This window comes from Dendropsophus ebraccatus, chromosome 1, assembly GCF_027789765.1.
Source record: "Dendropsophus ebraccatus isolate aDenEbr1 chromosome 1, aDenEbr1.pat, whole genome shotgun sequence".
Lineage (NCBI taxonomy): Eukaryota > Metazoa > Chordata > Amphibia > Anura > Hylidae > Dendropsophus > Dendropsophus ebraccatus.
This window is the reverse complement of record NC_091454.1, coordinates 109,027,426-109,054,521: the sequence shown is the minus strand read 5'-3', so window position 1 is coordinate 109,054,521 and position 27,096 is coordinate 109,027,426. Positions and strand designations below refer to the sequence as shown.

The 27,096-nt window shown below is 44.0% G+C and overlaps 1 protein-coding gene across 4 annotated transcripts in view; it reads right to left on the bottom strand.

Moving 5' to 3' along the window:
• The window catches only part of ASB15 (ankyrin repeat and SOCS box containing 15), a 70,526-nt gene that overhangs the window by 26,381 nt on the left and 17,049 nt on the right, over positions 1–27,096 (bottom strand). For 2 of the 4 annotated variants that reach the window (XM_069956094.1, XM_069956096.1), the window contains exons 1-3: positions 13,488–13,545; positions 12,650–12,709; positions 5,309–5,437 (exon numbers count right to left, since the gene is read on the bottom strand). In XM_069956094.1, coding sequence (XP_069812195.1) covers positions 5,309–5,406 — 98 coding nt within the window. In that variant the 5' untranslated portion in view covers positions 5,407–5,437; positions 12,650–12,709; positions 13,488–13,545. Of the gene's footprint in view, positions 1–5,308; positions 5,438–12,649; positions 12,710–13,487; positions 13,546–27,096 lie in introns of those variants that run through there. The other 2 variants (XM_069956092.1, XM_069956095.1) reach the window with 1 other exon arrangement.

Sequence of the window (27,096 nt, the reverse complement as noted above, 5' to 3'; positions counted from 1 at the left end):
GGGTCACAGGACGACCGGTGATACTGAAGATCATCCTGGCTGGTACTGCAGTGCAGATGATCTTCATTTCTTTTCTTTTTTTTTAAACGATATTTTATTAGTGGCTTATGTAATATTTGAACATACATATTGAAAATTCATTACATATTCAAAAAGAAAGTTGCTCACAGGCAACAAAGGATTGTATGTTTACAATATCATACAGATACAATTGATACATTGATTACAATATCATACAGATACTTTGTAATAACCTTAAAAGATATATTATCATATACAATACAACGTAGTCTTACCAAAAACGTAAGTAGAAAAACAGTAATTTATAATATCACCTTAAAACATGGTATAGATGTCAGATATTGAAATATGCTACCAATAGAATGGAGAGAATTGTCTTTAACAGAGAAAGGGAAAAGCTTAAGATATTTGGAGTGCTCCCAGAGTTCCCTTTGGGCGGCCATGCTATACCAATCAGTGTCCTTAAATTGATTAATGACAGAGTCTCTCTCTTCTATAGTAAAATCATGAATTAGAAATTGTGACCATTTGGACATAAATGTTTTTGTTGATTTTTCTTTGGTGCGGAATACATCCAAAAGTTCCCAATAAAAGATCTCCTTCAGAGCGGAGATTACCTCAGAAATGTCTGGTAGAGTATCCAGTATCCAGTGTCTTAATAAACATTTCAGGGAAACTAATAGAGATAAATGAATTCCTTTAGAAGTAAGTAATTAAGGAGAGGGAGTAGTAGAGTCTATATCAATAAAATGAAAAAGATAACTAAGAGGGAGAAGTGGTATGGCATGGCCCCAAGTGGACAAAAGATAGAGCTGCACAGAGTCCCAAAATTCCTGCACTCGCGTGCAGGCCCAGGCACAATGAAACAAGTCTGCTTTAGGAAGTGAACATTTCGGGCAACTGTTTATGTGAGAAGTGTGGGAGTTGGAAAAAGGAATATTAAAGGCATATATAGCCTTGTGTATAAAGCGGAAATGTATTTCACGTAGAACCACATTAGGAGTGGTAGAATGCACTAGTTGAGATCCTCTCAATATTTGTTGGGTCAGATCCTCTGAAAAAATTACGGAGGACCATTTTTTGAAAAAAATTTGTCTAGATAAATTCTTTTGAGAGCGTGATCTAAGTTCTCCATATGTATGTGATAAAGAATTATGAACCGGTGGTGTTGGGAATAGATTATCAAATTCTATATCACTTTCTGCTTCTGCTATGTCCCGCACTCTGAAAATAAGAAATTCAATTATAGAATCGTATTGAGGTAAATGAAATGAGGACAATTTAAATCGTGTTCTGACGACATCCCATGATAAGAAAGTGTTGGAATTAGTATCCAGCAGATCCCCAACAGAAGAAACATGTGCACTCTGCCACTCTGAGTAATCTAATTTGTCTGAGCATGTGATGGTCAGTCAGAATAGTTTGGAAAGTAGAAAGAAGAGTGGGGGAGATGGCAGAAGACATAGATTTATAAAATTCAGCACTATAGCCATCAGGGCCTGGAGCTTTGTTATTTTTAAGTGTAGAGATAGTGGCAGTAATTTCCTCCAATGTGACTGGGGCGTTGAGAGAATCAAGAGAAGGGGTATCAAGAGACGGTAGAGTTAATGACTCTAGAAAGTTCTTACCAGCAGCTAGATCAAGCCTATCTTTGGAATATAGTGAGCGGTAAAATTGTTGTAAAAGTTGTGATATGACTTTAGGATCTTTTTGTATATTACCCGCTGTATCTTTGAGAGCAGGGATATGTGTAGTAGGTCTACGTCCTTTAGCAAGGTTAGCTAACATTTTCCCTGATTTATTACCATAGCGGAATAAACGGGATATGTATTGATCTCTATATATGATCTTCATTTCTGATTATTTTGGATGTGGGCTCAAGCATTTGCTCGTGAAGGATAGGGAATCTGTCAGCTGTAATTCATGTTCCAAATGGCTGACACAGTTAGCTAGTTGTTTTGGCCAGGAGACACATAGGATGTTTCAAATATCTTTCTCTTTCTGTAGAGAAATACTTAAATTCTATAGTAAAACGAATCAAATAGGCTTTCCAGAGCTCCTGAATTGCAGCAAGCTGTAACACCTCCTTACTCCCAGCTTTCTCCCCCCTTATATACATCACCCTGCTTGGGACTCAGGTGTCAATCAAGCAGGGAGGTGGAAGAGAGGGAAGAGAGCATTCCAGCTTGCAGAAGAGCAGGAGCTTGTTAAAGCCTCTTTGGCCTTGTGTACCAAAGAATAAAAGCATGTCTCTACATCCTGGAAGCACAGACAGATATATAAAAAGTACAATGTGTCTCCTTGTCCTAGCAGCTGTCTAACAGTGTCAGCAGTTTGGAACATGAATTGCAGCTGACGGATTCATAACAGCTTTCTGTGATGGAGTGAGAGTTTAAGTGGGAAACCTCCTGTATGATGTCCATATGCCCGAATATAATTACATATTATTTCAATGAAGTTTTTGAACAAAACATTTTAAGTCTTTTTGATTATTTATTTATTTTGCATTTCCATGTAATTTTCTATATTAAAAAAACAATCTTAATCTCTGGCAATTTTCGCTATGGCCGCTGGGCCTCATATTAGACTGGTGGTTCCTATTCTGTACACCTGTATACTACAGTCTATTATCCACTTTTCTATACTTCTGGGAGCACTATGTTCTACTATATACAAAACATTAAAAAAAATGATCCACTATCCAACCAAAGAGTCCATAATTATCATAACAACCTGTAAAATAAATAAGTTCAAGTTGGTGTTTTGTTTGTACAACAATAAGCTTAAACCAGGATGTTCTTCTTCTAATTTTATCTTGACAAAACAATTCCAGTCATTTGGCACGTACAAATCAGCTTCTAAACCAGAGACAATTCTGTATAAACCATTTGGTCATCAGACATTATTGGTCTATGACACAGAATTCCTATCAGGCTTGCATCTTCTACTGAGCTCCAGAAGCTTAAGTGCTTGACTATGTTAGAAATGCTGGTGCAATAGCTTGTTCCACAAACATACTTGAAAGTTAAATTTGTCAAAATCATTTATTAATCAATTACAATACAAAATGTGAATGAGTGAGCAAATCGTGTCCAAACTAGTAATGATGTCGGCATCCATACAAGATTACAGGGTGGCCAGAAAGGCAGAAATCTCCCGCCAGCCATAACTTCTTGGCCGAAAAGGATCGCCCCAATGACTAAATAGAAGTAATTAGAATGCTGTACAGGAAATTTTAAAAGTTCACTTTCAGGGGTCAGGAAGAGAGCTGGTAGCAATTAGTTATATGGTCAGAATTAGTGCTGGGGGCTTTGTAGCAGTATATGTAATGCTGCAGGGCTGTTTTGGTGGTAATTGAATCCCTTTAAGGCCAAAATTGGCCCATTCCTGAGGGTGTTAATTGTATGCAGATGTCAATGAGTTCTTTTCCCATTAGTAGTCTTTCCACTGGATATATGAGCTATATAGTGTAAGTTTATAAATTATGAAAATCTTCTTTGCATCCTTCACAAGGAAATTGCTTGCTCATCTTTCCTAAAGTGACCTATTTGCTTTGATACTAACTCCAATATTCTGCCAGAACATCTCATGTGTTACTCTTGTGCCTTTCTACGAGAGCACTTTTTCTTACTTACGCCTACTCATTGGAGTGAATCTGATAGTGAAATGAACATTCCAGCCTTTAATCCTACAGCTCAGATTCAGGGACAGATCTCCAATTGACCCCTAGCAATTTTATCCTGGCCAGTTTATCACTTTAAAGGAATACCAAAATAGAGCTTAGCCTTCTCATATTCTTCACCAAACAGGATCCATCATTCATTTCTACAAGTTAAATTACATAGAACCCACTTATATCCTTTTGACCCAGCAAGAAATCTACCTACTAGTATATATAGAGCATGGGTCTCCAAACTGAGGCCCTCCAGCTGTAGCAAAACTACAACTCCCATCATGCCTGGGCAGCTAAAGCTTAGGATTTAGCTGTCCAGGCATGATGGGAAATGTAGTTTTGCAACGTCTGGAGGGCTGCAGTTTGGAGACCCATGATATAGAGTATGAACAGAGGGCTACCAAAGCATCTGCAGCCATGCAGACAGCAGGTGCTGGTGATTGCTAAACTACTGAAAACTTGATTTTGATGATGCAAATGGAATTGTTCTGGTGCATGTAAGATATACCAAGGGGCATATCTAAAGGCTCATGAACCCCAGGTGATAAAGTTTAGTTTGGGTCTCACAAATTTTCCTTATGGGTTCTAGCTATGGCATGTCTCTCTGTCTTTCATCTGCATTGTTGGCAATGTTACCTACAAGAACCACAGCAAATAAATACTGATATACAGCACCCCATTAATTTGATAAAACCTAGCCAGATATCCAGGCAAATGTTGTTAAACAGCATCTAGGTCTGGTGCACCAAAGGTTATTGTCTAGGTGGTCTTGGACAGTGAAGGGGTTAATGTCTAGACCCCTGAATTACAGGGCCCGAACAAGGTATTTTTGTGCCTGAGGCAGAAAAGTCAACTGGTGCCACTCCCAACCTCAAAGACCTTTCCTACTTGACTATCTCTTTCTAAAAGACAACATCGCTGTGAGGTAATCTTCTTTGTATGATGATATTGTGTATCTCTAAATAAGACATATGGTTACCATACATGGTACTACTACACAAGTAACATATTATCAGTATACAGATCATACTATCATACTGATAAAGCACAAACAAATAATACTTACAGACTATAAACACAAATTATCATCACATTGACTGAACAATACCACCAAAGTGTGACTGAATAAACAGTCACTATACTAAGACCAATATTATCCCATATATATATATATATATATGGTGATAGATACCAGTTCTACACAGGCGCCCTTCAGGCATGTTCCATTTATTTTCCATTAAACACATGCCACCTTGTCAACTTTACAGAATTTTCTGTGCAAACATTTTAGCCTCCTTGCTTTTCCAGGACTCTACCCACTGTTTTTTCCAAATGTAGTATCCAAGTGGAATAACTATGGATGTGGCATGACTATTGAGGTTGCAATGATCCCAACTGTGACTAGGCCTAATAGTCCATGGCTCCCCTGCCAAAGAAAGCAGCAGGAACCTCACAACATACAGCTTGTTCAGAGAACTGGCGGGTGAAGGTACAAAAAAGAGCTTTATACATGCAAAAAAACATACTTGGGAAGCACTGGGTAATTTTTCTAATCCAAAATATTGAGGGTAAAATATAACTACCCTGTTTGTAAAAAGCAATCTGCTTCCTTACCCATCTTGACGAATAGAAGGCACCATTGCTTGCAAGGATTCTTGAATGCCCAACTGGATTTCATAACTATCTGACTGTTCTTCATCAGTTTCCTCCATACCTCAAAGCAATTTGATATTGAAATGATAACTGCATGGGAAGAGAAACATAAGAAGTATACTGTGTTTTATTACAATATAAATATTTGGATGCAGTTTCCTGTAGTTTTTCCAATCTCAGGTGTCGGTTAACAAAATGTCATAAAAGTAATACAACAACAAAATTGTTTTATGGCTTTCCGGTATGATTAAATAATGGTGGCATTCACTTCACATGTCTTTTGGTATCGGCTTCTGATTCCCGCTGTCTGCAGCCTCCGTAAACAGGGTGGATACAGCGTAAGGACTGCCTTGAAAACTGGGATACAGCCTATGCCATACCTCCCAACCGTCCCGGATCAAGCGGGACAGTCCCGATTTTCGGGTGATGTCCTGCTGTCCCGGAACGGCCCCCCTGTGTCCCGCCGCCCCCCCTCATGGCGTCACTGAAGCCATCTGACAGTGTCGGCGGCCCCTGGGGCTGCTGACAGTGTCGGATGGCTTCAGGGAGCAGACAGACAGTCACATGCAGAGAGCTTCTGGAGCACACAGCCCCACACACAGGTCAGCTGCTGCCCCGGAAGCTCTCTGCTCCAGCCCCGCACGGTACCTGCTTTCCTCTTCTCTCCTCCTCTCTCCTGTTATCTCCTGTGTGCTGCCGCGGCTGCTGGTGACGTCGCAGGTCAGTGAAAGGTCAGAGAGAAGAAGAAAGCAGGAGCCGCGGGACTGGAGCTGTGAGCTGCGGGGGCAGGGGGCTGTGTGTCAGGCTGCCTCTCTCCTGCTCTGTTCCTGACTACCTGTGACCACAGCAGCAGCTGGGAGAAGACAGACAGCTCAGTGACTGATCCCTGACTAGGCAAGTATATTTTTTTTTATTATTTTCTATTAGGGATGGGTCTGCCTGGAAGGGGGGGGGGGGTGGATACTAAACTGGGACCTATGATGGGGGGGATACTACAGCGGGACCTATGATTGGGGGGGGGGGGATACTACACTGGGACCTATGATGGGGGGGATACTACACTGGGACCTATGATGGGGGGGATTACTACACTGGGACCTATGATGGGGGGGATACTAAACTGGGACCTATTATGATGGGGGGGGGATACTACACTGGGACCTATGATGGGAGGGGGATACTACACTGGGACCTATGATGGGGGGGGGATACTACACTGGGACCTATGATGGGGGGGGATACTACACTGGGACCTATGATGGGGGGGGATACTACACTGGGACCTATGATGGGGGGGATACTACACTGGGACCTATGATGGGGGGGGATACTACACTGGGACCTATGATGGGGGGGATACTACACTGGGACCTATGATGGGGGGGGATACTACACTGGGACCTATGATGGGGGGAAATACTACACTGGGACCTATGATGGGGGGGATTACTACACTGGGACCTATGATGGGGGGAAATACTACACTGGGACCTATGATGGGGGGGATTACTATACTGGGACCTATGATGGGGGGGGAATACTACACTGGGACCTATTATGATGGGGGGGATTACTACACTGGGACCTATGATGGGGGGAATACTACACTGGGACCTATGATGGGGGGGATACTACACTGGGACCTATGATGGGGGGGGGGGATACTACACTGGGACCTATGATGGGGGGGATTACTACACTGGGACCTATGATGGGGGGGGATACTACACTGGGACCTATTATGATGGGGGGATTACTACACTGGGACCTATGATGGGGGGAATACTACACTGGGACCTATGATGGGGGGGAAACTACACTGGGACCTATGATGGGGGGGGGGATACTACACTGGGACCTATGAGGGGGGGGATACTACACTGGGACCTATGATGGGGGGGAAACTACACTGGGACCTATGATGGGGGGGATACTACACTGTGACCTATGATGGGGGGGATACTACACTGGGACCTATGATGATGGGGGGGATTACTACACTGGGACCTATGATGGGGGGAATACTATACTGGGACCTATGATGGGGGGAAACTACACTGGGACCTATGATGGGGGGGGGATACTACACTGGGACCTATGATGGGGGGGATACTACACTGGGACCTATGATGGGGGGGATACTACACTGGGACCTATGATGGGGGGGGGATACTACACTGGGACCTATTATGATGGGGGGATTACTACACTGGGACCTATGATGGGGGGAATACTACACTGGGACCTATGATGGGGGGGGGATACTACACTGGGACCTATGATGGGGGATACTACACTGGGACCTATGATGGGGGGGATACTACACTGGGACCTATGATGGGGGGGGATACTACACTGGGACCTATGATGGGGGGGGATACTACACTGGGACCTATGATGGGGGGGGATACTACACTGGGACCTATGATGGGGGGGATACTACACTGGGACCTATGATGGGGGGGGATACTACACTGGGACCTATGATGGGGGGGGATACTACACTGGGACCTATGATGGGGGGGATACTACACTGGGACCTATGATGGGGGGGATACTACACTGGGACCTATGATGGGGGGGGGATACTACACTGGGACCTATGATGGGGGGGGATACTACACTGGGACCTATGATGGGGGGGGGGATACTACACTGGGACCTATGATGGGGGGGATTACTACACTGGGACCTATGATGGGGGGGATACTACACTGGGACCTAAGATGAGAGTGGGGATTACTACACTGGGATTAACAAAGTGAGGGGGGATTACTACAGGGGGATTTACTAGGGAGAGGGGGGATTGCTACAGTGTGTGGGGGAGATGGGGGCTACTACAGTGTGTCCTATGGGGAGATGGGGGTTACTACAGTGAGATATGGAGGCACAGAGGGGTCTGTACCATATGGGGCACAGAGAGTTACTGTGAAGCAGATGAGGATGATACTGGAGAGAGGAGCCTAAAATGTTTATCTCGCAGATGGCCGGAGAGGTTTTCAAGATGGCCGTGCATGATGGCGAAGAACCACAAAAGTGATCAACAAGAGAAGATGTCCCCTGTGAGTCACTGAATAACTGCAATATAATCACCTATAAGGTAAGCAGGTATACAGCCTCACCGCTATATGGTCACTGCTGAGGGAGAGTACTGCTCTGTGTATAGTGGATGTTATGTAGTAATGGTATAAGGGGGGGATAAGTCACTATGCGGTGAAGATCTGGTGGTAAAATTTGTTTCCTATATAATGGTAATAGGTGATGCGGTTATGGAGGTGTGGCTATGGGGGCGTGGCTATAGGGGGCGTGGCCCATTGCCGTGACTGTCCCTCTTTCCTTCCAGCAAAAGTTGGGAGGTATGGCCTATGCCAATGTCTGTATCCCAGTTTTCCGGGCGGTCCGTAAGGCTGTATCCACCCTGTTCACAGAGGCTACATACAACGTGAATCAGAAGCCTATAGTTCAGGTTCATATGAACCCGAACTTCGGCAAATTCGCTCATCTCTATCCATAATGCAGATTTGACATTTGCCACCGAGGCCCCTCTTCCACTGTGATTTGATAATTCACATTTGGGCAGGGATATTAGAAGTTCTTTCAAGTTGAAGGTACTTTACTGAGGATTTTAAAAGGATTATTCTGCCCATGTCTTTCGAGTGATTATGCTAAATTTTGGTGTCCACCAGGGGGTTGATATCTGATATTTACAATCTCCCGTCCCCTATCCCAGAGGATTCTTCCTCAAAGTTTGGGTATATGCACAAATGGGAATCATATCTAGGAAGAGAGCTCGCACTAGAGATGTGGCAGACAATTTGGTCAAGAGCAACTAAATCCTCAGTATGCATGCAATACAAGGAGACTTATAAATATATAAATATATAATTTTCTTTCACTGGTACCACACCCCAGAGATACTACATCGTATGTTCCCCCAAGTCTTTCAGCTATGTTGGAGGTACTTCCAAGAGCGATACTCTATGGCACAGGTCTGTTCACACTGAGTAAAGCAGGCTGGATTCTGAGCGGAGTCTGTGGCAGGGGTTCCGTGTGGAATTCCGCCTGTTTTACTCTCTGTGAACAGACTCTTAGGGGGATATTGGTCAACTGTGCTTCTATAGACATATTTGTCCCTGGATATTCCTTTAGAGCACAGGTGTCAAACTCAGGCCCTCCAGCTGTTACAAAACTGCAATTCCCATCATGCCTGTGCAGCCTGGAAATTGTAGTTTTGCAACAGCTGGAGGGTCTGAGTTTGACATCCCTGCTCTAGAGGTAGGGTCTTACCTTCTTAATATTCTGCCAAAGTCTATTCACAAACCCGGCAGCTAAATTCCTTCTCCATATACTAACGGCAGCTTAAACAACTTCGTAAAATAACAGATGTTCTACAAATGGGAAGTCACTGAACTTTGATGACAATCTTGTAGAAAAGTCCATGCTATATGGGATCCATGGGATGCTGCTTTTCATACACCTAATCTTTCCTAATTTTTCTCCTTCCCCTTTTATGTCGGTCTTTGACTTTTTCTTTGTGAGGTTCTCTGTATTAGTTGCTTATATAAATCTGGTATCTCCTCGAGTTGGCTTTCAAGGCTTCTCTGTTTATGCCTTTAAAGTTTTCATTTTTGTACCTACTGCCTATTTTGAGATATTGTTTGTTCTTTACTCAGCACTCAAACACTGGATTATACCTTGTTTTTGTCTGTAAAGTGAAAAACTTTAGAAAATAAACAGTTGGGGGGGGGTATTCTCATCTCAACTAATATAGTTATACTTGTATATATCTTTACATATACATTTATTTAGCAAATTTGCCTCCTTCTCCTGATATCCCACTCTTTTCCTTCCATTCTTAAAAGAGAAGTCCGGCGAAAATTTTTATTAAAGTATTGTATTGCCCCCCCAAAAGTTATACAAAATACCAATATACACTTATTACAGGAAATGCTCATAAAGTGCTTTTTCCCTGCACTTACTACTGCATCAAGGCTTCACTTCCTGGATAACATGGTGATGTCACGACCCAACTCCCAGAGCTGTGCGGGCTGTGGCTGCTGGAGAGGATGATGGCAGAGGGATGCTCAGTGTCCCTCCAGTTGCCTGTGTCCCTCAGTGTCCCCCTGCCATCATCCTCTCCAGCAGCCACAGCCCGCACAGCTCTGGGAGTCGGGTGGTGACATCACCATTTTATCCAGGAAGTGAAGCCTTTGTGCAGTAGTAAGTGCAGGGAAAAAGCACTTTATATGCATTTCCCATAATAAATGTATATTGGTGATTTGTATAACTTTTGGGAGGCAATACAATACTTTAATAAAAACTTTCCCGGACTTCTCCTTTAACAGCTTGTTGTCAATGTTATAGATCACCACTCTGCTCAAAACAATGGTCTGGCTGGTGTATATATAGATAAAGTATACTTATTTATATATATTATACAGTATATATACACACACTATCTTGCGATATGTCTACATTATAGCTATATAACAATTAGCTGTCAAAAAGGGAAGAAACTGATCGGGTATATGAGAAGAACTTTGCTAATTGAATGTATATGCAAAAAATACTTAACTTGATGAGCCCTACAAGTATAACTATATTGGTTGAGATGAGAAGAGAATATCCCTTTAAGAAGACACTTGAACTTTGGCAGTGTCCTGGCCTTTCTAAGGGTATTATCTAAATGGTAGAATGCGATACATTCCTCCAGGGTCTAAATACTGTCTGAGATGGGGAGCCCTTGGGTTTACACTTTGACTGCTGAGCTGTATCAATTGGATCCAATTGGTCTGTTGGTTTTTTTTCTTATTTCTGTTATTGTTTGGTGGGTGGATAGGCATGTCTAACTTTATGTGAAAAACACCTTGTCCATTAAGAGCATCCAGTTTCAGGCTATGTTCCCACTCTGTAAGACACTGACCGTTCCATGACCCGTCCGGGTCACGAAATGGCTGGTGTCAGAAAAAGAATTCCCCGGAGTTGCACCCCCGAGCCAAATTCCCCAGAGCCGCACGCTCCTTAGTGTGAACTGACATGTCAGTTTCTTGCAGCGCCGCTAGGGATCCCGTCCGGAGTGTATACTATGTGTATACACTCCGGTCGGGATTCCTCAGAAGGTACCACTACGTACTGTAAGTTCCGTATTAATCACGTCCGTTGTTACAATGGCTGTGACTATTACAAAACTTATGCAGTGGGAACATGGCCTCAAAGTGAACTTCCGTTAATGAAATGTGCTTGTCTATTCCTACTTTTGTTCTTTTTTGCAGTTAATGTTTCTGTTGAGTTGTATACAGCGAAAAAAGTTTAATATGGCTAGACCATAGTAACAATGAAGTACTTTTGCCTTTTGTCCCCAACCCTCTCCACATAGTCTGTAAACTCTTGGAAGCAGGGCCCTCACTCCTCATGTATGGATAATTATATATGTATATACCACCAAAATTGTAAAGTGCTGCAGAATCTGTTTGCACTATATAAACAAATATTATTTAATAAAATGTTTATGAAAAAAACTACAACGTATTTAAATTGTTTCTATATTAAGAATATTTTTAATGAACTTTGTGTTTTTTTATTATTATTTTTCATTTTGCTATGTATATTATTAACGCATTCTAAAATCTTGCTGTTTCCCTTTTGACTGCTAGTCTAAAAACTAAGCTGAAACTTCCCATCCTGTACAGATTTCCCAGCCGTGCTTTGTTTATAAACAGGTGACACCAGTATATACATGGCATGTAGAGTTCCCCCTCTTCTGTGAAATGAGCCCATGAGGCTTGCTGTTGGGCATGCCACAATAATGTACTACAAATGAAATTTATAAAAAATTACAATCAGAAAATAGAAATAGATTAGAAATAAAACCATGGTAAAGTATCTATCTCTAATTAGTAAAAATAAATCTAGGTGATACATTTTTTATAAGTAGATATAAACATTACTAAATGCATATTGTTGGCCATGCCACTGCAACATTACAAGGTGGACATCTCAGTTAAAGAACATTTGCACAAACAGATCTATGAAAGATCTAAACACGTCCAACGATGATTTGAGAACATGCTGAAAGACGCCGACCAGTGATTTATCGCTCATTTGTTATGAGAGTGAAGCAGTTCAATGTGTGCAAGGCAGCTTCAGTGTGATTAGTACCGCATATATCAATGTGCCAGGAGCTGGGCATAATACAGTACACATATTGGTTTGGCATCTAAGTGCAAATATCAATGACCAGGCTACTGGCACTAACCATAGAGCTTGCCCAGAGATGAGGAAAGCATATATAGGTTCTCTTACCTTTTCCTAAGACTTTCACTGAAATGGTGAATGCTTTAGTGGTCCTTTGTGACGTGTTTCCTTTGTATAAACAAACCAAATTATAATAATTTGCATAAATACGCACCTAAGAGCGACTGAAAGATTTCTTATTACACAATTATCATTGAAAGACCAACAATGACCACTCAATTTTTCAACATGCTGAAAGCTCACAAGAATATAGCAATTTTGTGTTCATTGTATGCTGGCTTACACCTACTGCACCTAACAATGACCGCTAACAATCTATCGTTTTGGCAGGTTTGTACACGATAATTGCTCAGTGTAATAGTGCCTTTATGCTGGCATCTCACACGCTGGAATCCCTTGCTAGTGCATGGGTGCACAGGATTTATGTAGAGGCACAAGCATCCACTGAAATCCAGGCACATCCAGGATTTATGCTCCCTGTCCACCTTCAGTGAAATACGGCACGTGCAGAGGCCAAGCCCCCCCTCCCTGAGTATGACCACGCCTACTGCCCCGCCCTCTCCACACTTCTCTAGTGAGAGAGGCACAGGTGGCAAACAATCTCATTGTTTCTGCGCAACACAGGGGCTTTGTCAAAACGATGTGAATTGTTGCCATCTGCGCCACCTTCATAAATCCTCCCACAGTGACCAATTTGCTATATAGAGTACAGTTAGAAAGTGGAAGTGAATACCATATCCACGTCAGAAGCCTTACTACCCAGTCCTTGAGAACACCTTAAACAGCTCTGCAGATTATTAATTGGCCATTGAGCTATAGCTAGAAGTTTGCTTATTATTTTACAAGTAAAAATGCCTTTAAAGTCAACAAATAAAGTGTTCCTCACCTTTTCCAGTCCTCAATAGAACATGACTTAACAGAGGCCTTTACTTGTGACCAGAGCAGAAGCCTGCAAAACACTGGTCTTGCATGCTTTCTAAAATTAAACATGAAGTGCTGGGTTATATTTAGCTATGACCTTGTGAAGTAGCAATCCAAGTACATGCATTCTCATAGAATAGAACTACATGTGGATTACAACAAATTCCTTGGAACACTCAATCAGGCAGTATAAACAAGGAAAACACTGCTGCACCAAAATAGTTATTAATAAAAGTCATTTGTTCAACAAAGCAAGAATGTGAAAAGTATTAATGTCCGTTTAAAGGGGTTGTCCTACAGCAGCTATCTCCTAGCCACAGTATAGTGGATAAGCGTATACTTGCAAGGGGTAGCCTCATGATCTTGACAATATGGGCCTCAAGTCTCAGGTCAAAATGAGGTCAATGTCATACGTATGCACTGCCGGTCCATTCATTGTCTAAGGCTGGATTCACATGTTCCGTGTTCGCTCTGTGAAGCATGGAAGACACTGAAGATAAATCCCTGGACTGTTTTCCCGCACTGCATGATGTATCAATATCATGCTGGGAGCGGGGAGACAGTTTGACAGCGGTGCTGTGATTAAAGGGGTTATCCAGCGCTACAAAAACATGGCCACTTACTTTAAGAGACAGCCCCACTCTTGTCTCCAGCTTGGGCGGGGTTTTGCTGCTCAGCTCTATTGAAGTGAATAGAGCTTAATTGTAAACCACACCTGAACTGGAGAAAGAGCCTTTAAGCTAGCACAGAGAATGCTTAACTACTATATGGAGGTACAGAGGGGACTGAGGGTAAAGAGAGGGTCTTATATGGAGGCACAGTGGGGGGCTATCTACTATGTGAGGGCATAGAGGAGGCCTTAGTATTATACGAGGGCCCAAATTGGGTCTAAATATTACATGGGAGCACAAAGTGGGCCCCATTACAGTGTGACGTAATACAGTGAGGTGAGTGTTGGAGTCAAGAGCCTAAAATGTCAGATTCTATGGAGATGCATTGTGACCAGAAGTCATCATGAAGTTAGCTGTTAGTCCGCCTCTGCTTTCAACTCCCTCCTACACCCTTCCTTCTGAGACAGCTGGTCCCTATCTGCAATGTTTTAATGCTGGCAGGATAAATCACAGGGAGTTCATCAGCAACATCACCTTAAATTTACCTTCACAGCATTACAAACATTCTACAATGTTGCAGATGGGAACTTATTTACATTAGCCGTCTGACAAGGAAGGGGGAGAGGTGGTTGAGAGCCGAGATGGACTTACAGCTCCGACAGTTTTTTGTGTTTTTAGCAGAAAGTAGCATGTTCAAAACTAAGGGAAGGAGACATAAAAGGTAAAGACATGTATGGAATGAAGTGTTAGTCTCCAGGAGGGGGGATGATTCAACATACATTTAACCTAATCTAACCGGATACTTTTGTGTTTTACCAAGAAGAGTAAGCATCACAAGGTGATATAGACAAAAAAATATAGGAATTATGACTTCGGGGGATTGGGGGACAACAATAACTTAGTGGGTAAGGTGAGGGAATGGGGGGGGGGGAGAATAACCCCTTTAATGTCGAGGGTGGAGGGTCTAGCAGGAATGCAGATAGAGCTTAGTGGTAGACAGGAGTCTTAGGTGCAGAGGTCCTGTCAGCGCCGGTTTGCCAATCACAAAGTTCAGTAGTCAACAACAAAAGCAAGCAAGAATAGTAATGTGTGTGGTGTGTCCCTCTGACTGTAGTGTAGTGTAGTGTAGTAATGTATAACCTATAGTATATTTGCATTGTATTTTAAATCTATATAATAAAAATGAATGTCTGGCAGTCCATCTGTCCATCCGTCTGATTGTCCTCTATAGACTTTCAAACTCCTGAACTGTATGACCCCAAATTTGGCACGCAGATGTATTGGGTACCCAGGAAGATTAGAGCGAAGATCCCGTTCTTGCCAGATGTACATGAGAGGAGGGGGATGGGGATGACTGCCCTATAGAAATCAATGGGAGAATCTCCACATTGCACACACAGGTGACATAATTACAGCTGGGTGTCTTCCCCGGGCTGCTGAATTGGATAAAGCTCCAAGGTTGTCTGGAAAACATGGATACAGCCAATGACTATATCCATGTTTTCCACATAGCCTTAGGGCTATATTCAAGTTCAGCAGCCACCGCTAATCAAATGCCGAACATTTGGGTTCGGATGGACTTGAACCCGAACCCGGTTCGCTCATCTCTAATAGAGACATAAAGGTGCAGATTCAATGAATCACAATCACAAATATGACAGCCAGGCCTGGTGGTAGCTCACGAGGAGAGGGTTGGGAAAAAACAGACCCATAGAAAAAACTGGTAAAATGTTTTGGAGATCAGATTTTACCGCACAAAGATGATGACTACATCCCCCTTCTCTTTCTCTCTCTCTTACACACACACACACACACACACACACACTCACATATCTCCCAACTTTTTGGACGGCCAATGAGGGACACGTGGTTCACTCTAGGAAAAATTTACAAACATTTTTATACTTTTTAATTCAAGGATGCATTCACACATCCAGGATCTGCTGCAGATTGATGCAATCACACATAAAGGATCTGCTGCAGATTGATGCAATCACACATACAGGATCTGTTGCAGATTGATGCAATCACACATACAGGATCTGCTGCAGATTGATGCAATCACACATACAGGATCTGCAGCAGATTGATACAATCACACATACAGGATCTGCTGCCGATTGATGCAATCACACATACAGGATCTGTTGCAGATTGATGCAATCACACATACAGGATCTGCTGCAGATTAATGCAATCACACATACAGGATCTGCTGCAGATTAATGCAATCACACATACAGGATCTGCTGCAGATTAATGCAATCACACATACAGGATCTGCTGCAGATTGATGCAATCACACATACAAGATCTGCTGAAGATTGATGTATACATTTAGTTACATTGATATCTGCAAATGTGCAGAAGATACTGTATGTGTGAATGCATACTTAGGTCTAAATCACACATAAAACTTTGTCTGTAATTATGGAACTGTAGACAGTAATTGTCTGCATTTGCAGGCACCCACTGTCACTTAATCGTTTTTTTGTGGAACAGATCATGGCCCCAAAACGGATCTGTAACTCCCACAGATGTGTGTGTATAGGGCTATATGAACCGTGTGTGTGAAAAAGGCCATAATGTCACAGGATTCATCATAATATAAAAAATTTTAGGATCCAACTTGCACCACATGATATAATAATATGCAAGTTTGGGTCTATTTTACAGTAAGAAACCAGACACTTTCTAGAGCTACATAAAAATTTATTAATGCAAATCTAATTCTTAGGTTAAAAAAAAAGAAACATGTAAGGGGAAAAGAGGGACTTGGGTCAAGAGTAGGGACTGTCCCTCCAAAAGAGGGACATTTGGGATGTATACACACACACACACACACACACACACACACACACACACACACAATAATAGTAGTTGGGAAGGTTCACTGAAGCCTTAGCAACCAATATGATTACTACTTTCATTTTCAAAGGCAGCTTCATTTTAGTGTCTGACCATGCCCCCCTCCTCTTACACACACAATAATGGTAGTTGGGAAAGTATACTGAAGCCTTAGCAATCAATATGATTACAATTTTAATGTGCATTAGTTACAATTTACATAAACAGTGCATAACTGTTGGGTTATATAGGGCTCCTGACAATTTCCCCATAAATGAGGGTATAGATTGGCATCCTGGGCACCCTTTTAACAAATCTAATTAACACATTGACACTGGGTACATTTTTTAGTATTTAAATATTTATAGGAACCAGCCCTTTCTTCCAGGTGTTTTGCTTAGTCTGGCCTCTCCCCATTGACCTGTTTAGCACAGGTGTCCCCACCAGGAGTATTACTCCCAGCAGTTAAGCTCATTGGATCACTAAGGCATGCAAGCTCCCTCACCACGTCAAGGTGAAGGCACAAAGAAGGAGCCCCTCCACCCTAACCCAATTATCCACCCAAACCCAAATTTACTTATCCTTCCCTAAAACTACCCCCGCATCACGGACCCTTCCCTTGACCTTATTAGCCCAGGCCCAACCCTGCAGCGTTAACCCCCCCAGCCACCTAAACCGGGCCCTCCCGTCTCCTTTAACAGCCCAGGCCTCTAAAATAGACCCTCTTGTCATCCTTCCCAGCCAAGGCCCACCACAGCCCCCTAAATCAGACCCTACCATCACCCTTCAAAGCCCAGGCCTGCCCCAACCCCTTAAACTGAGCCCTCCTATCGCCCTTACCAGCCCAGGCCCGTCATAACCCCCTAAACTGGGCTCTCCCATCAGCCTTCCCAGCCCAGGGCTGCCCAAGGCCACTAAATTGGACCCTACCATCACCCGGACCAGTTCAGGCCCACCCCAGCCCCCCAAACCGGGCCCTCCCATAGCCCTTACCAGGCCTTTAACCCCTTAAGGACAGAGTCTGAAATGGCCTTAAGGACAGAGAAAAATTTTATGAATTTGACCAGTGTCACTTTATTCATTAATAACTTCGGGATGCTTTTACCTATCTGGCTGATTCTGAGATTGTTTTCTCGTGACATATTGTACTTTACATTTCTGGTAAATTGAAGTCGATACTTATAACAAATCTTTATGAAAAAAAACAAAATAACGTGAAAAAATTTGAAAAAATGCATTTTTCCAACTTTGAAACTTTTTTGCTTATACAGAAAATGGTTATGCCACAAATTATATATTAAATAGCATTAGCAACATGTTTACGTTATGTTGGCGGCATTTATTAAACTATTTTTCATTTTTTTTAAACAATAGAAAGCTTAAAACATAAGCAGCAAATTTCCAGTAAAATTTCAAAATCAGATATTTTTAGGAACCTGTTCAGGTTTAAAGTGTATTTGAGGGAACTGTATGTTAGAAAGCCCCACAAAGCACCCCATTTCAGAAACGGCACCCCCCAAACTCTGCAAAATCACATCCAGAAAGTGTTTTAACCCTTTAGGGGAGTCACAGAAATAAAAGCTAAGTGTGTAAGAAATTTGAAAATTTTAATTTTCTGTGCAGAGATTTTATTGTAATCCAATATTTTTCATAATTATAAACCTATTACCCAAAAATGCACCCCAATAATTATTGCCCCGTTTCTGCAGTTTATAGAAATACCCCATATGTGGCCCTATTGCGCTATTTGACACAACCACAAGCCTCAGATACAAAGGAGTGCCTAGTCAATTTCAACGCCTCTGTTATACTTGGTCATTTTTGACTGTACCACTTCAGGTTGGCAGAGGCTCTGGGGTGCCAAAACCTAAAAAACACCCCTAAAGGGACACCATTTAGAAAACTACACCCCTCAAGGAATGTAACAAGGGGTGCGGTGAGCATTTGGACCCCACAGGTGCTTCACAGATTTTTCGAACAATATGGCGTGAAAAAAGAAAAATTTATTTTTTACACTAAAACGTTCTAGCCTTCAATTTTTCATTTTAACAAAGGGATAAAAGGAAAAAAAAAACACAAAACGTGTAGCGCAGTTTCTCCCGAGTACAGAAATACCCCACATGTGGACATAAAGTGCCAAGCGGGCGCAGCACGAGCCTCCAAAGGGAGGGGACGCCAATTGGCTTTTGGAAGCTGGATTTCACTGGAATGGATTTCAAGGGCCATGTCGCATTTACAGAGCCCTCGTGCTGCCAAAACACTAGAAAGCCCCCACAAGTGACCCCATTCTGGAAACTAAACCCCTCAAGGAATCTAACAAGGGGGGCAGTGAGCATATGGACCCCACTGGTGATGGGCACAAATGTGGAATAATGTGACGTGAAAGTGAAAATTTTAATTTTTTCACATTCATGGCACAAATGTGCCCGTCATCAAGGGGTCCATATCCTCTTTGCACCCCTTGTTAAATTCCTTGAGGGGTGTAGTTTCCAGAATGGGGTCACTTGTGGGGGGTTTACAGTGTTTTGGCAGCATGAGGGCTCTGTAAATGCGACATGGCGTTCATCATCCATTCTAGCCAAATCCAACCTCCAAAATCCAAATGGCGCTCCTTCCCTTCGGAGGCTTGCCCTGTGCCCACATGGCGCTTTATGTCCACATGTGGGGTATTTACGGACTCGGGGGAAATTGCTCTACACATTTTTTTTTTCTCTTTTAACCCCTTGTGAAAATGATAAATTCAAGGCTAGACCAACATTATAGTGTAAAAAATGTAATATTTCATTTTCACGCCACATTGTTCCACATTTGTGCCCGTCACCAGTGGGGTCCATATGCTGACTACACCCCTTGTTACATTCCTTGAGGGTTGTAGTTTCCATAATGGGGTCACTTGTGGGGGGTTTCAACTGTCTTGGCAACACAGGGGCTTAAAAGCAACATGGCCCCTCGAAATCCAATCCAGCCTCAAAAAACCAAATGGCGCTCCTTCCCTTTGGAGGCTTACCCTGCACCCGCATGGAGCTTTATGTCCACATGTCGGGTATTTCCGTACTCGGGGGAAATTGCTCTACACATTTTGTGTTTCTTTTTATCTTTTAGCCCCTTGTGAAAATGAAAAAATCATGACAAGATCAATGATTTAGAGTAAAAAAAAATTAAAAAAATTACACTAAATGTTGGTCTAGCCTTGATTTTTTCCATTTCCACAAGGGGTTAAAAAAAGAAAATAAATGCAAAACGTGTAGGGTAATTTCCCCTGAGTACGAAAATACCCCACATGTGCACATAATGTGCCATATGGGCACAGGGCAAGCCACCAAAGGGACAGAGCGCCATTTAGAGGCTGGAATGGAGGATGGAGGCCATGTCGCAATTACAAAGCTCCTGTGGGGCCAGGACAGTAGAAACCCCCCACACGTGACCCCATTATGGAAGCTACACCCTATAAGGAATCTAACAAAGGGTGCAGTGAGCATATGGACCCCACTGGTGACGGGCACATATGTAGAACATGTGGTGTGAAAATAAAAAATACAATTTTTTTCATTTTCACGTCCCAAATGTGGCCGTCACCAGGGGGCCATATCCCCACTGCCCCCCTTGTTAGATTCCTTATGGGGTGTAGTTTCCAGAATGGGGTCACTTGGGGGTTTCTACTGTCCTGGCCGCACAGAGGCTTTATTAATTGCATCATGGCATCCTCTAATGCAGGGGTGGGGAACCTTTTGCATGTCGAGGGCCGGTCGGGCATTAATAAAATCATTCGAGGGCCGCATACCGTGTGCGGCAGTTAGTAGCGTGGGTTTGCAGCACCCGGGGCAAGGCAAAGTATTGTTCCCCTAGTTCCCCTGCTATTGTAGTTAACCCCCAGTGATGCCCCTTGTAGTCTAGTTAACCCCCAAGTCATGTCCCTGGTAGCCTAGTTAACCCCCCCCCCAGTGATGCCTCTGGTAGGCCTAGTTAACCCCCATCAGTCATGTCCCTGGTAGCCTAGTTAACCCCCATCAGTCATGTCCCTGGTAGCCTAGTTAACCCCCATCAGTCATGTCCCAGGTGGCCTAGTTAACCCCCATCAGGCATGTCCCTGGTGGCCTAGTTAACCCCCATCAGGCATGTCCCTGGTAGCCTAGTTAACCCCCATCAGGCATGTCCCTGGTGGCCTAGTTAACCCCCATCAGGCATGTCCCTGGTGGCCTAGTTAACCCCCATCAGGCATGTCCCTGGTGGCCTAGTTAACCCCTATCAGTCATGTCCCTGGTGGCCTAGTTAACCCCCATAAGTCATGTCCCTGGTGGCCTAGTTAACCCCCATAAGTCATGTTCCTGGTGGCCTAGTTAACCCCCATCAGTTATGTCCCTGGTGGCCTAGTTAACCCCCATCAGTCATGTCCCAGGTGGCCTAGTTAACCCCCATCAGGCATGTCCCTGGTGGCCTAGTTAACCCCCATCAGGCATGTCCCTGGTGGCCTAGTTAACCCCCATCAGGCATGTCCCTGGTAGCCTAGTTAACCCCCATCAGGCATGTCCCTGGTGGCCTAGTTAACCCCCATCAGGCATGTCCCTGGTGGCCTAGTTAACCCCCATCAGGCATGTCCCTGGTGGCCTAGTTAACCCCCATCAGTCATGTCCCTGGTGGCCTAGTTAACCCCCATAAGTCATGTCCCTGGTGGCCTAGTTAACCCCCATAAGTCATGTCCCTGGTGGCCTAGTTAACCCCCATCAGTTATGTCCCTGGTGGCCTAGTTAACCCCCATCAGTCATGTCCCAGGTGGCCTAGTTAACCCCCATCAGGCATGTCCCTGGTGGCCTAGTTAACCCCCATCAGGCATGTCCCTGGTGGCCTAGTTAACCCCCATCAGGCATGTCCCTGGTGGCCTAGTTAACCCCCATCAGGCATGTCCCTGGTGGCCTAGTTAACCCCCATCAGGCATGTCCCTGGTGGCCTAGTTAACCCCCAAATAAAAAAAATAAACATCCCACTCACCTTACCTCCGCTCCCACGCTGCCCAGGTCCTCTTCTGTCCCAAGTCCTCTGTGCCGCTCTTCTCCTGCAGGCGGCGCGCAATGAAATGACGTCTGCTGGGGAAGAAGCCGGCATAGACAGCATCCTCCTGTGTCCGGCAGCTGTCACAGACACCGGAGGATGCTGTGTATGCCGGCTCCTTCCTCCTCCAGAGCGGCGCGCATCACAGGGGAGCTGCGGGCCGCATCGGGAGGTCTCAGGGGCCGGATGCGGCCTGCGGGCCGGAGGTTCCCCACCCCTGCTCTAATGGGAATGGCGGCCATACCTATTTAGCTGGGGAAAAGGGACAATTCTAATTTATCTGGCGGTATTAGGCCAATTATTAGTTTAAAAAAGAATAGGGAATTCTAAAACTTAACTTTTAATATAAATATTTCCGCTAAAAAAGTCACAAAACAAAACAAACATTGATATTCTCCAACCAAAGCTGTGTTCACATTAGTTTCAAAAGAATGGATATGCCACAGTAATATAATATACTAGGGGAACCCTGATGTGTGTACCCCTGTAGTATGTGGATCCGGGTATCGGGGAGGGGCTCAGGTCAATGTTGAGGGACAGGACCTATTTTCCCCCTATACTCCCTTCTCCCTATATATCCTGCCCTAGGCGGAGTAAACGCCCTGATAAGGGCGGCCCCGCTCTGGAACCTAACCCTAGTTCCTATATAACCCTACACACGCACAGTGAGCTATGCTGTCTCACTTGATATTAACTGCCTAGGCTCGCATGTACTAGTGAGTAGACTAAAATACTAGCCTCCAGAGGTAAATAGGTATGGTATTACCAGACGCAGGGCGGAGTCAGGGATAAAGAAGAAAAGGAGGGCAGAAAGAGATAAAGAAGAGGAGACACACACATACACAAGCTGGTAAATAAATTATATGTGATAGAACATAACCAGTATTATGTGGGGCGATGGTAAACACCTAAACGTTTTACCCCATCCCAAGGATGTCCAACGGGTACAGGTGTGTGTGTCTCTATCCAGTGAGGTGTCAGACTCTGGCCATCAATATGTCAGAAAAGGCAACAATAAAATTATAGTGTATGTCCGTAATCCTAAGCCAACCAAGTATCTATTTGTTGCTGTGACCGGGTCCCCGGTCACAGTCTCCACCAGCAGAGCGGGCTGCCACACCGCTCTGTTACAGGCTCCAGCTGTTCAGTAGTGGTGCCGGTTAGCTGGTTAGATGGACACACATATTGGCCCCGTAACCACAGAAGACACCTCAAGAGTACACTTGATAAGTACCTAATAGTAATGTACAGCGATGCTTGATAATATGTATCCCAATTTCCCTCAATCACATAGAAAGCAACGTTGTAACAACACTAATCCAATGCACGGGCATAACCAGAACACAACAAAAACAAAGATTTAAAATTACTGATACGTGAGGGTAGAATCGGGTGAACAATTAAGTTCATATACTTATCGATCCTCCCAAATACCGGTCTCAACGCGTTTCATATCCTAAATCGTCAGGAGACCCAATGATAGGAAATAGATGATCGTCCGCAGTCATACATCACCGCATGGACATGATAGACGCTAGTCGATGGATGCTCGAGCATTTTTTCAGTTGGAGGAATACTTATACCTATGCTGGCAGTGAATTTTTTTTTTTTTTTTTTTTTCAATTATTAGTTTATAAGGTTGAAAATGACAGGTGTCCATCAAATTCAACCTGTGTTGATCCAGAGAAAGGCAAAAAACTCTTGTGAGGCAGACGACAGTAGCCTCATCACTAGGAAAAAATTCCTTCCTGACTCCATAATGGCAATCAGAATAATCCCCAGATCAACGTGACCCCTGAAATAGGAATAAGGGACAGAATTTAGAAAATGTAGAACTCCGATGACGTGTGGTACGCCTTGAAGCGATCCAGTATGCAGAGGCCGGGGTGATCAGAACAGGTGTCACACTGGAAAATGGTGTCCTTCCTGATCCCCCTATTACGCCACACTCTGCACTTCTTCTGGGGTCTCCCAATCTCCAGTGTGCGGGACGTCACCTGGAAAATGTTGCCCTGGTGCGATACGGGGTCCTTCATATCCAGAAGCGCTGGGTCCGCTCCATGGCTGCTAAATATTAGAGCTCTATTACTGCTTCTGATATTTTTGGATCGTGCCGCAAGCTACAGTAGCTCGGGCAGCGAGTGAACGGAAGAGGGGGTGCTGGTATAAAAATTATCCCCGTACAGGTGGTAACCTTTATGCAGCAGTGGGAAGATCAGTTCCCGAACGATCTCCCCACTAAGTCCGAGGATGGGGGGGGGGGCATCTGGGGGCTGGATTGGGGTGTCCCTTCCATCATACACTCTAAGGGTACGTGCACACTGCGGAATCGGGACAGATAACCCTTCATGCGTTCCGCAGCTGGCACCCACCGGCGGACTGATGCGGGCGCGCGTCTCCGTCCGTGTCATAGACTCCATTCTATGCACAGGCGGATTCTGCTCTCCGTCCAACGTATTCATTCTTTGGATGGACGATGGAATCCGCCCGTGCATAGAATGGTCTATGACACGGGTGGAGACACACGCCTGCATCATTTTGTCAGAATTTGTTGGTTTTTGTTTGTCCTCCTGTATCTTGATGATTGACAACAAGTTCTCAATGGGATTAAAATCTGGGGAGTTTCCAGGCCATGGACCCAAAATCTCTATGTTTTGTTCCCCAAGACATTTAGTTATCACCTTTGCTTTATGGCAAGGTGCTCCATCATGCTGGAAAAGGCATTGTTGATCGCCAAACTGCTCTTGGACGGTTGGGAGAAGTTGCTCTTGGAGGACATTCTGGTACCATTCTTTATTCATGGCTGTGTTTTTAGGCAAGACTGTGAGAGAGCCGATTTCCTTGGCTGAGAAGCAACCCCACACATGAATGGTTTCAGGATGCTTTACAGTTGGCATGAGACAAGACTGGTGCTAGCGCTCACCTCGTCTTCTCCGAATAAGCTGTTTTCCAGATGTCTCAAACAATCGGAAAGGGGATTCATCAGAGAAAATTACTTTACTCCAGTCCTCAGCAGTCCACTCCCTGTACCTTTTGCAGAATATCAGTCTGTCCCTGATGTTTTTTTCTGGAGAGAAGTGGCTTCATTGCTGCCCTTCTTGAGACCAGGCCTTGCTCCAAGAGTCTCCGACTCACAGTGCGTGCAGATGCACTCACACCTGCCTGATGCCATTCCTGAGCAAGCTCTGCACTGCTGGTAGCCCGATCCCGCATCTGAAACACTTTTAAGAGACTGTCCTGACGCTTGCTGGTCTTTCTTGGACGCCCTGGAACCTTTTTGGCAACAGTGGAACCTCTCTCCTTGAAGTTCTTAATAATGCAATAGATTGTTGACTGAGGTGCAATCTTTTTAGCTGCGATACTCTTCCCTGTTAGGCCATTTTTGTGCAGTGCAATGATGACTGCATGTGTTTCTTTAGAGATAACCATGGCTAACAGAAGATAACCAATGATGCCAAGCACCAGCCTCCTTTTAAAGTGTCAAGTGGTGTCATTCTTACTTTATCAAGACAGATTAATCTCCAGCCCTGTTCTCATCAACACCCATACCTGTTAATGGAGTAATCACTGAAACGATGTTAGCTGGTCCTTTTAAGGCAGGGCTGCAATGATGTTGAAATGTGTCTTGGGGGATAAAGCTCATTTTCTAGGCAAATATTGACTTTGCAAGTAATTGCTGTTAAGCTGATCACTCTTTATAACTTTCTGGAGTATATGCAAATTGCCATTTTAAAAACTGAAGCACTAGACTTTGTAAAAGTTTATATTTATATAATTCTCAAAACTTTTGACCATGACTGTAGGGGCTATTAGCTCTCTATGTGCTTTATCACAATAGCGCTACTCTTACTGGGGCACAGATGGTAAACTGTGATGGATGGAAAAAATAGCACAATGTGCAGACACTACGGGGGACATTTATTAAGTCCGGCGTTTTAAAAATGCCCCCGCAGCTCCCGCGCTACGGAGATTTATGTAGAGGCGGACTGCCTCTACATAAATCCCGTGCGCGCCGATGCGCACAGCCGAAAACCTACGCCAGCTGAGGACTGGAGTAGGTTTTCGGCGTAACTTTAACAGAAAAAGATAATGAACTCATAGTCCGCGCCCCCGTTCCGCCCCCTCCACACACCCTCCCCGCCCCCCCCCCCTGCGAACCCGGCGGAAAGTGCCGTCTTGCGAATATCTTATTCACAAAATGGCCGTTTTGCGAATAAAATATTCTCAAAACGGCACTTTCCGCCGGAAATCAAAGATACGCCAAATGATACATGTCCCCCTATGTACTTGTCTACAGTCTGGATTTTTTTTTTTTTTATGTTTACATTCATTTTTTTAAACAAATTTCCTAATCTCTGCTTGCTGTAATGGAATGAGAGTGTTCTTGTCTACATTATAATGCTGGAAATGTTTCTAGGCCTCATTGTTCACACTTGTATTTGTGCCAACATCTTGGTTTCCTGTAGGATTTTTGGTATTTCTTTATGGTAAGTATAGCACGATCTGCTACTACTAATGGTGTCAATGTGATCCATCAGCCATGACTCTAGTTGTAATAGCCTCTAACACTTATCACTGCGTCATCCACACATCCAGTATGGATGACACATTTCACTGCAAACAGATACATTGTTGTAAAGTTCCAGGTCAGAGGAGAGACTTGCGCTAACATCAGTTGCAATTTGTAACATTAGGTTTAAAATCCACAGAGGATGCAGTCAGGGCCGTCTTAACAGCATTATGGGCCCTTGGGCAGAGGTGCGAATTGCCCCCCCCCCCATCAAATCCCCCGCATCTTTGCATATAGTGCCCCCCTTAGTAGCCAATGCCCACATATAGTGCCCCCCATAGTAGCCAATCACCCCATATAGTGCCCCCCATAGTAGCCAATCCCCCCATAGTAGCCAGTGCCCCTCATAGTAGATAGTGCCCCCCATAGTAGCCAGTGCCCCGATAGTAGCCAGTGCCCCCCATATTAGCCAGTTCCCCATAGTAGCCAGTGCCCCCCATAGTAGCCAGTGCCCCCATAGTAGCCAATGCCCCCCATAGAAGCCAGAGCCCCCATAGAAG